This window comes from Sinocyclocheilus anshuiensis, unplaced genomic scaffold, assembly GCF_001515605.1.
Source record: "Sinocyclocheilus anshuiensis isolate Anshui unplaced genomic scaffold, SAMN03320099.WGS_v1.1 scaffold413, whole genome shotgun sequence".
In the NCBI taxonomy this organism is placed as follows: Eukaryota; Metazoa; Chordata; class Actinopteri; order Cypriniformes; family Cyprinidae; genus Sinocyclocheilus; species Sinocyclocheilus anshuiensis.
This window is the reverse complement of record NW_015536481.1, coordinates 647,394-658,536: the sequence shown is the minus strand read 5'-3', so window position 1 is coordinate 658,536 and position 11,143 is coordinate 647,394. Positions and strand designations below refer to the sequence as shown.

The window sequence follows — 11,143 nt, the reverse complement described above, 5'->3', positions numbered from 1 at the left end:
GTCCTGATCCAGGGAGGGTCTGTGTTGTACCAAATTCTTCTTAATAATAGACTTTACTGTGCTTCTAGGCATTGATAAAGCCTTTGAATTTATTGTGTCCATCTCCTGACTTGTGCCTGTCCACAACTTTATCCTGGAGATCTTTTGATGGGTGCCCATAGTTGATTGTTTGCTTCAGTTGCACTACCAAGGACTAAAATGCTCCAGGAAAGCTCTTTTCATGCTGAGCTAATCAAAATGACCACAGCTGATCACAGTTGAAATCAAATGACTTTGTGTGCCATTGAGAAGGTGATTAGCTACAACTGATTGAGTTTACAAATCATTTTTAGGAGGAGGGTGATCCTTTTTCCAGCTCAGTGATTCAGTTTTTTTTTTTTCTGACATGTTGGTGTTATATCTTTCACTTGGATGTTATAAGTTGCACTGAGTAAATACAGCTGGATAAAACAAAAACTGTGTCCGTCTTCATTTCAGCTGCAAAGCAACAAAATGTGATCATCTTAAAGGGGGTGATTATCTATACCCACTGTAATTATGATGTATTTTGTATTGTAATGAGGCCTTACCTGGTTAATATTTGCAGATACTTTATCAGAGTTTTTAGGTTTAACATGACACTTTATGGGTATAATATGTGTTTTATTGCCAAAGTATCTAGAAAAGTTCATCAAAATAAGCATTGCGTGTTGGCGTGACAATGCGTTGTAAAAAATAAAAGTGAAGTTTTATTTAGGCTTAATTTAAATCTTGTTGGACAGACATTTAGATAAATGGATGGATGGATAGACTGATGGGTGGATGGATGTGTAAAAATATTTAAAAAAACAGATTGATGGATGGATGGATAGATAAAAAAGATAGATAATCAGATGGATGGATAGATAAAAAGATAAAAATATGGATGGATGATAGATAAAAAGATAGATAAGCAGATGGATGGACTGATAGATTAATGGATTGGACAGACGGATGGATGGATAAAAAGATAGATAAACTGATGGATTGATTGGATGGATAGATAGACTGATTGATAAATAGATGAATGAATGGATGCATGGGTAGATAGATAAAACGATAAACGTATGAAAGGATGGATGGATAGATAGATAGATAGATAGATAACAAGATAGATAAATAGATGGATGGACTGATGGATAGATTGATGGAAGGATGAAAAGATAAAAATGCATAGATGGATAGATAGGAAAGAAAGTAACCTACAGTCTCTCTCTCTCTTTAGGTATGAGTCAGAGTTCTCAGTCTGTCCAGTCTGGTTTGGTTCGTCAGTCTCCTGCTCGTGCGTCTGTCATCAGTCAGTCGTCCTCATATCGTCACAGCAGCAGCCGCCAGTCTTCACTCCGCACGTCTGTGACGGGTCTGGAGCCCTGCAGACGTTCCTCCAGCAGTCAGCTTTCTCTCCGCACGCTGCCAACCTCCCTCCAACTCCGGCTGGGCACCAATGCCTCAGCCGCCAACCCCGACCCGCCCGGCCCCTCCAGCTCCCTCTCCGCCCACTCCATCCCGCCCTGCAAACGACACACCCACACACTCGCCAGCCTGCTGGGAAACGAAGCCTTAGGGCTGGGGACAGACAACCATTCTCACCCCCACCATCATCTTCACTACATCCACCATCATCATTACAATCCCTCGCTGTCCTGTCTGAGAAGGGATGACATCTCCTACAGGGTGCAGGTGAGCATCTGGCCTTCTCGTATTTGGCCCTTTAAATGTGTGAAATTTGATGTTATAATGAAGCATATGCATGTATTGTTTGTAGATCGTGGATGTGAGTCAGGTGTTGGATGTAATGAATCATCCCAAGAGGAAGGAGCTGGTGTGGCCAGATGAGAGCATGAGACTAAGATCTGGACGCAACTTCTGGAGGGACTGGAGTCCCCTAGAAGGCATGGAGGGTCACGTGAGTATATCACACACCAGTGTTGTTATTGTTAACTGAAATTTTTGAAATTGAACTGAAATAAAATTATTGTAATTGAAATAAAATATATAAATAAAGTGAAGTAAAAAAAAAACTAAAATTAAAAATATTGTCTAAAAATAATACTAAATAATAAAATTACTAAAACTAAAAATAAATTAATGCTAAATTAAAAATGTTTTTAAAAAAAACAAATGTAATATATTTTCACGTATTACATTTCCATATAAAATATATTGTTGTATGAAGTAAAAAGAAATTGGAACAATTTCATATATTAACTTATATGATGTATGTGTATGTAACATATATTTATGTATGTGTATTAAGTAAATATAAAAGATAGACATGTTTTTTTTAATCTTTATTGTGTTAGGCCAGTGTAGACAGACAGACAGACTGGTAATATATGTAGCAACTATATATGTCAATAATATATTTTTATTTATATATGCAACTTTATTAAAACAACATACATACAAAAATCAGTTTGTTTTTTAAATAAATGTTTTAAATGCATTTATTACAAAACATATATAAACAGATTTTTGTATATATACTGTATGTTGTTATAATAAAGTTGCATATATAAATAAAATATATATTATTGACATATATGGTTGCTACATAATACCAAATAAAAATTATCATATAGATATTAGCATATGATTTAACAGATAAACTTATACCTTCATCTACCAAGAGAATGTACTTATGTGAACATTATTTATGGCCTTATAGGAAACATATTTGGCAATATCACTCTTGATATAGGGCAAATATGTGTCATATATTACATTTCTGTATGTGTCACACTCACACACACTTGGCTGCATCATTCCCTTGGAGTGATTTAGGATGTCATTAGATGTCTCTGTAGTTTTCCTGAGCCCATCTTAGTTGGAGGTCCACGGCACAGGTGATTTCCAAAATGCATGATAATTGAAGAATGTAGTTCCATTTTGATCATTATTTGTTGGGTGAGTCAGACAAATCCTGTCAAAGAACATATCCACTGTCCAGGTCATATTTCACACCAAAATCAAAAGGAAAAAATAAGAAATATATAGGCTCTTTGCATATTTTAAAATTATAATTAAGCATATTTTCCTAAATTCCCATTAGCTTAATGCAAAATAAACACACAAAAAAAAAAAGAAAGAACAAAAAAAAAGATTCCATTTTAATTATTTTTTTATCGGGTGAGTCAGAAAAATCCTGCCAAACAATATGTCCACTGTCTTAAGTCATATTTCACATCGAAATCAAAAGGGAAAAAAAATAGAGAATACTATGTATTTATATTCAAGCATGTTTTAGGACCATATTTTTGGACAGTTAAGCATTTTCCCCCCAGATTCACCCTACTTTCCTAATTTCCTACTACTCACTCTCTACATAGGTGGTTCATCGTTGGGTGCCTTGCAGTCGTGATCCGGTTAGTCGGTCTCACATTGATAAGACCATCCTGCTGGTCCAGGTGGATGATAAACTGGTTCCCATTATAGAGACGGGAGTGATTGAACTGGGGGCAGAAGTGTGAGGACACACTCATCTAATGTCAGGCCAGAGGAAGAATGAGGCCATGCTCACTTCCAGCTAGCTGCTGATCAGGGCGCAGGAAGCCAGGGAATCGTGCAAATGGAGAACATACACACTCACACGCGCTGCAAGAAGCACACTTGCTCAAATCTGGACAGAAAGCTGCCTTGCTTTGTGTTCCTCAGATATGCTGCATGAGAGATCAGCTCCTGTAAACTCTTCTCTCTCTTTTTCTCTCCTTTACGAGCAGCTGCGGTCTCATTGTTTTTTTAGGTTCTATGCATCTATCAGCTGTCTGTAAACACATGAAAACTCACAGGGAACACTACAAACGAGCTTGATGTACACGCAGAGAAGAGTTTTTTTTATTACAGCTATAATTAAGTTTTATTTTGTATTTCTGCCAAATTAAGTCAGGTGCACAGTGCTGCCCTGGACATGCAGTGAATCATGTGACAGACTGTTTTTTACTAGCTGCCAAGACAGACAGATGATCACGAGGATGATGATGATGATAAAACAGAAGCAGGTGCTTCTGATACAGAGCTCTCTTATGTCATTCCGTATTCTTCATCCTTGTTTTTTTTTTTTTTTGAGGATTCATTTGACAACAGAGAGGTGTTATGAGAAACTTTAACTTGCACTATGATTTGTTTTGTTTTTGATTTGCAGCTGTGCACTACTTTCTAAGATCACACCTTATTTATTCCTCTACGGTTTGAATCACCATGGTTACCAATGCCTTTGGAATGCAAAATGCGAAATCGACACATTCTTTTCTGCCATTTTGACAGTTATTTCTTTAGCTTGAGAACCGAAGTGGTTTTTAACCACATGTAGTTATGTATGAATATATAAATGTGTCTGTAAAAAGATTTGGCTTTAAATATTTATTATTGTATTTACATTTTGTTATATTGTTTTTCATTTACAGGACAAATAAAGACAATGCATAAATATTATTTAGTCCTGTTCCCAAGTGACTGATGCTATTCTTTTATGAGAAGGATGAATTGAAATGCATCTGGGGCATGAACTCATATTCATGTGAATGTGATTTGGGGATGAAGGTTGAAGCCCTTAAAAATAGCCATGAGACGACACAAACCAGAGAGTGAAAAAGCCACAAGGAAATGGCTCCATTTGCTGATCACTAATGTTTTTATACTTATTAAGTGCAGTGATTCATTGCTTTGGCTGTGATCACTCTCATAATCTGTATATCGGTACCATGTCTTTAGGATAACGAAAAGTAGTTAGTATATAAAGCCGATACCTCAAAATAGAAAAAAAGCCGATATCTCAAAATAGAAAAAATAAAGAGCTCTTTGGGAAAATGTTACATGTCACAGTGTGCTAAACCTGTTTAACTGGTGTCCTATTACACTTAAGTATTCTTATCAATTTGTGTTGAGAAACAGTGACAGGAGGAATAATTTCATAATATAACAAACTAAACAAGTCCTCACTCCTGATTGTGGAGTATAGTTTTCTTTGATATTTATATTTGCTTTATCAGATATTGGTAACACATTATGTATAACTAAGAAGCATTATTATAAAATTCTTTAAAAATCATTAATGGACATTCAAATAGTTATGAATATCTTGAAACTTTTGATAAGTGTTTGTGACAAAAAGCGTGTTTGTTAGTGTTATGGAAGGATGACTTGATTTGAGACATGAATGAAGTGATTTGGTAGTGTTCGTGCATTTTGGTAAGTGTAGTTTGCTGCTGTGCCAAGCTGAATGGAGTGCAATTTTTTTTTCAAAAAGTGACTTAAGTATTGAGAAATGTGTCCTAGTAATTACAAAAAAAACTAAGGAAAGTTATTATAAATTGTGCATGTTCCAATTATTAGTCGGGTTTCGTAAGTGATCCAGACATATAGTTTTTCTTGAGCTAAATATGCTACATTATATGAAACTTTTCTCACGTTCTTTTTAAAATAGCTTAGACTATCATGGGGTCTCTGATAATAGATATCAGAGATCATATTTGAAGGTCTATTAAAATATTGAGGGGACTTTTTGAGGAACAAGCTTGTTTGTGGCTGTCAACAGATGTGTACACCTGCAGAAGAATTTACAGCGAATTCTAGACACCCAGTGAAGGGACTTTTAATACTGGTGTAATAAATTATTGCTAAGATAAAAAGCACATTTGGTGTCAAAGGTTTCACAGTGATCTGTGAGTTCCAGAACAGAGTTTTTTTGTCATCCAAGTTAAATCTAGAATTATGAACGATAATTTAGAGTTTTACAGGTGTAATTCATAATTAAACCATTGTCTCAATAAGTTTGCCTAAAGACTGAGAATCAGTATCGGTAGATTACTTTAGAAGCTGCAGAAAGGATTTACCAGTGAGAAATAGTACAGATCATTATAGCCTGATCTGAAACAACAGTGAGTATCAGGTCTATTTGTATCAGCATTGCATGTAAAATAGTCTGTTCCTGGTTGCTATTAGGACACCTGTAAAAACAGCACAACAGGTGAGATCAACCCAGCTATAAAAATATGCGTTTTGTAGTGAAATAGCAGTCATATGACAAACGGATGACATGATCATGTGCTCGATTATTTTCTGCCCAGATAAAAAAAAAGAAGGGCAGGTATCTATGCTGAGGCTTCTCAGTAAAAATTATGAATAAAGTTTTTTCTAACCAATTATTAAATCCCCTAAAACAGCTGAGGCATTTCCCCTGAACGTACATAACGACTTTCCTTGTCAAATGGCAGACCACTTCAACGCATTACTCTTATTTCTACATCTTCGAAAAGCTTCCTCTGTTCCTGTTTTGTTTTCAGTCAAACTCGTTGCACATGACCGACTGGTCACGCGGTCAGTTGAGGCTCCGCCCAGGAGTCAAATGTGATTGGATGCTGCACGAAGCCGTGTTGAGCTGATTGGATGGCGCGTGGAGTCCGTTTGCGCTGATTGGCTGCTTCGCATGTGTCTTCGTAGCATAGTCTGTAATAAAGCGTCGAGTAGCTCCAGAACAAGCAGCTCGGGCAGCGCCTACAGAACGGGTGAGAGCATTGAAACTACGATTATTTTTTATTTAATAATTACTCTACTCATTTTGTTTGGTTGTGGTTTATATAATTAATCAACTCCAGGGTAAATACCACGTTCAGCTAACAGGAGTACAGTTTAAATCCGCCCTATGGCCTGTGTTATTATTGTAGCCTGATGTCCTTGTTTATATGATGATTACGAGACCACTTACAAAAATATACCTTAGTAAACAGTCATTTTTAAAGTTACAGTAATTTATTTCCACAATTAGTATTTGCTACCATTATCATCTAAAATAAGACATTTAACCTAAACAAATGATAGAATCTTATTCTGTTTGAAGGAGATTTATGGTTTTATAGTAGTAACAATAACTGTATTAATTAACTATGGTTTATTTCTGTAAATATGAAATGTTCAGCATAGTGTGAAACTTTTGATAAATGAACTCAAAAGGTCACTCAATAGATCACAGATTCTAAAATTTCACACTTCATGCTTTATCTCTGCCTTACAGTAAACAGACTCTATATAGGGCCTGTGTTGACACATGATAAAGTCAACACTGCTTAATTTGCATAACTATAAAGGCTTAGGGAAAATGAAAGTGAGTTGGATATTTACAATATACCTATATTATAATATACATGTATATTATATTATTAGCAAAATGAAAGCCATTAAGTTAAGTACTTTTTGTAGTATGACAAATAAAAATGTCTTTTAAAGGAAATTTACAATCTTTAAACTTATAATAGCAAGCATGATGTTTTTCTCAGATTATTTTTCTTCTCTGTTACAGGTAGATCGCAGAGATGAGTCCCCAGATAGTAGCGGTTTTAGGTCTCGCCCTAAGCCTGGGGCTGGGAGTGAGTGGTTTTCCTGCCGAGCAGCCAGAAACCGGGAAGCACTGGGTCGTCATTGTGGCCGGATCGAATGGCTGGTACAATTACAGACACCAGGTGAGAGTGGTCCTGGATCTTTGAGGTGGAAAAAGTACATGGGTTTTTCCAAACTGTTAGTCAGTTGTCATATCTGAAGTCTTTTTAGATTTTTATTGTGTTTTATTTGTATGTGTGTGTGTGTGTGTGTGTGTATAGGCCGATGTGTGCCATGCATATCAGATTGTCCATAGGTATGGAATTCCCGATGAGCAGATTGTGGTGATGATGTATGACGATCTTGCTCAGAGCCCAGAGTGAGTATGACTTGTATGATTTAAACAAATTGGTTGTAGTGTAATGTAGTGGTTCTCAACCTTTTTGACTCCAGTGCCATCCTATGTCCAAAACAATATTCAAAGTCCCTCCTATCTAAGCTTATATGTACTCTGGTACTTTAGTTTTATGCACTTTAAATGCACTTTAATCTTGTACATCATTTTTAGTGTTTGTTTGTTTTTGTTTTTTAGTATGTTAATTAAGTGAGTTTAGATTTAGTATATTAACAATTTAAATAATTTTAAGACTTATTGGGGCCCCCCATGTTTGAGAACCACTGGTATAGTGAGATCTGGACTGGTAACCCAAGAGATATTGGATTAAGCCTAGTAAGAGATTCATGACCTGCAGTGCCTTTGGTCAAATGCACAATAGTGATTGAAGAACAAGCACTTTACCCCACATAGCCTCAGATTGTAGAAAATGTGCTGTTAGCTGTTTCAGATTCAAAAAAAATATTTGGGTAATTTCTCACCAACACAAAAATGAGCACTTCCCCTAAATCGTTTTGTTAAAGTGGTGACTTCCAAAGGCAGACATGAAAAATTATTTCAATCATGACATCTCTTGAAAGATTTTAGCATGGTGATGGATATGACAATGTTAATGTATTTGGTCTTGGCGGAATAGATCTGCTACGCTGCTGTTGAATTGCTGCTGCTGTTGGTTATTGCTGTAGTTGTAGATTATTGCTGCTGCTGCAAGCAAGTACAGGAACTTGCTACTGCCAATGCATATGGCGATACGGTGCCATGAGTATTTAAGACATACTGCTGCTGCACAAATAGCATATAAAATAACCCATAGCAGATCTATACAGGTGGAGCTGGGGAAGGTGGAGGGTTTCAGAGAAACTCAAGTGAATGCTAGCCAGCCATATACAGTAAATGCAAGGCAGTACACACACACACACACACACACACACATGCACATGCACACACAGAAACAAAGCTTTGAGTCAGTTCCTTTGCAGAAGTCACAAGTATCTAATTTAACCACCAGAAGATTTAAGTGTGCCACCAGGAAAAATGGATGAATTGTAACATGACAGAAGAAAAGGAAAAAGAAAAAATATATATAAATTGATTGGAAGTTGGACAGCTGTGACATTTATTGCTTTAGTGGCTTTTTTATGAATTCATATGTAGGTCAGGTGTTCCAGCTAAATTAACTATGAAAGAGAGATGTGGTGATAGTTGGTTTAGTCACATGGTTTTGTGGTTAAATTTTAACCTATGTTTGATAAGAGGAGGAAAAAGAGGTCTTTCTTTATTATTGTTTGCGATATTTTTTTAGAATGGTTATGCTTTTTATAATCAGTTAGCCAGTTTTGCGCCATAAAAACCAAAAGCCTTTTCAGTGCAGAGGTTCATATGATTGTGTTTTTGTTTGTGTCCAGTAACCCTACTCCAGGAGTGATCATAAACAGACCCAATGGAACGGATGTTTACAAAGGAGTGCTGAAGGACTACACTGGTGATGTGAGTCAACGTGCACCTCTGAATCTGAGATTTGAGTTGGTAAATGGTGTGTTTGCTATCCATTCATTAATATTGTGTGTGTTTGTGATATAGGACGTGACTCCTCAGAACTTCCTGGCGGTGTTGAAAGGTGATGCTGCTAGTGTAAAGGGAGGCTCTGGAAAAGTGGTGAAAAGGCAAGTTACCATTAAAAACTGTGGCAGAGGGGGGCTAGAGGTCATTAGCATGTTTTTTTTTTATTTCTTTGGGGGGTGGGGTTGGTGGTGTGTGTTTTAAAATGTAAATTAGCTTTTGATAGATTGTAGTGTCTTACTAAATTTTTTGCCCTGTGAAATCTCTGTCTCTTTTGTCTCTGTGCATGTTGAGGCAGATATGTGGGAAAACCGGTCTTGTGATATACTCTCCTTTCTCAGTGTATTTTTAATTTTTTTTGTTCTTTCTCCTGGCAGTGGTCCAAATGATCATGTGTTTGTGTACTTCACTGATCATGGAGCTCCGGGTCTGCTGGCCTTCCCTAATGATGATGTAAGCATTTTCTGCTTCCTGTGGTCATTTAGCTGAGTCAGATCCTTTCAGATCCTTTTTACACACAGTATACATTTGTAAATGCTGCTATTTGATATATTCATCTAATTTCATTACAAATTCTATAATCAACATAAGTAATTAGTTTATTTGAAAAACAAATGTAACAAAAAACCCCAGATGGTCTCAATTTTTACAATATTCCTATATTATAAAAATTATAATATTAATATTATAATTTTTATAATTATATAAAATTCTCCCCCCCCACACACTGAAGATGCTCAAGCAGTAGGTCAGCTGACATAGAAAGATTTCATATAATGAGTAACACATTTAACTCATGTGAGTTGCATTGAAAACTTGCTGCACTGACAACTTTTCCGGTAATTGTGCATGATCATTGGGTGGGAGAGTTATTGCTTCACTTCCTTATGCATGATGAGTTTATAAATTAATGGGAATGTTGTAAATGTCACATAGATGGCTTCATCTCTAGAAACGTACAGTAAATCATACCTCTTCTTTTCTCTGTTTTTAGCTTCATGTAGATGACCTGATGGATACCATCAAGTACATGCACCAAAACAACAAATACAAGGAGGTGACTGTTACATGTGTTTGCTTATCAATATTAATAAGATGCAATCTAGAATTTCTGTTTCCAAATTTATTTTCTTTTTTTTTTCTTCAATAAATTCTATCTCGCCCACATAGATGGTGTTGTATATTGAAGCTTGTGAATCTGGCTCCATGATGAAGCCTCTGCCAGTGGACATTAATGGTGAGTTTTTCTTTAACATCACACATGCTGCTGTGCGTAAATAACACTACGTAAAATCAGGCTGTGTTCTCTCTGTGTGTCTCAGTTTATGCTACCACCGCTGCCAACCCTCATGAGTCCTCATATGCCTGTTATTATGACGAGGCCAGAGACACCTACCTGGGAGACTGGTACAGTGTCAACTGGATGGAAGACTCCGACGTGGTTCGTACACATCTAACAGCAAACCTTGTTTAGATTCTATCTTCAAAGAGACAGAAGATAGAAAAGAGCATTTATTCAGCACGAGCAGTCTGACTGTGGGAAGGTGTTTTAAATGGTGTTGTGTGTTTGTTTCTTTAGGAGGATCTGAACAAAGAGACTTTGGCCAAACAGTTCAAGATCGTAAAGGCCAAAACCAACACCAGCCATGTCATGCAGTATGGAAACAAGGTAATACACTCACAAACACCAAGATGTGAAAGACATTTCATAAATATTAAACATTAACACATCCATTAATAAAACACACACTTTGGTCTTTACACTACCAAGCACCAAATGCAAGGTTGATTAGCATTAGTGATGCTGTGAAATAATTAATTACTGAATTGCTAAAGCAGTTAGTCACAGGAACTAATATA

General features: G+C 36.4%; 2 protein-coding genes across 3 annotated transcripts in view; both read left to right on the top strand.

The window, feature by feature from the left end:
• The window catches only part of LOC107683773 (pecanex-like protein 1), a 35,599-nt gene extending 31,681 nt beyond the window's left edge, over positions 1-3,918 (top strand). Inside the window, exons 35-37 of the mRNA XM_016479829.1 lie at positions 1,244-1,698; positions 1,784-1,924; positions 3,348-3,918. Of these exons, the coding sequence (XP_016335315.1) occupies positions 1,244-1,698; positions 1,784-1,924; positions 3,348-3,488 (737 nt within the window). The 3' untranslated portion in view covers positions 3,489-3,918. The remainder of the gene's footprint in view (positions 1-1,243; positions 1,699-1,783; positions 1,925-3,347) is intronic.
• A 2,525-nt stretch (positions 3,919-6,443) lies between these two features.
• LOC107682791 (legumain-like) overlaps positions 6,444-11,143 on the top strand; it is a 7,747-nt gene continuing 3,047 nt past the window's right edge. The window contains exons 1-10 of one of the 2 annotated variants that reach the window (XM_016478956.1): positions 6,444-6,521; positions 7,313-7,472; positions 7,611-7,708; positions 9,130-9,211; positions 9,305-9,387; positions 9,661-9,736; positions 10,278-10,340; positions 10,454-10,520; positions 10,606-10,724; positions 10,863-10,952. In XM_016478956.1, the coding sequence (XP_016334442.1) occupies positions 7,326-7,472; positions 7,611-7,708; positions 9,130-9,211; positions 9,305-9,387; positions 9,661-9,736; positions 10,278-10,340; positions 10,454-10,520; positions 10,606-10,724; positions 10,863-10,952 (825 nt within the window). In that variant the 5' untranslated portion in view covers positions 6,444-6,521; positions 7,313-7,325. The remainder of the gene's footprint in view (positions 6,522-7,312; positions 7,473-7,610; positions 7,709-9,129; positions 9,212-9,304; positions 9,388-9,660; positions 9,737-10,277; positions 10,341-10,453; positions 10,521-10,605; positions 10,725-10,862; positions 10,953-11,143) is intronic. The other variant, XM_016479013.1, reaches the window with a different exon arrangement.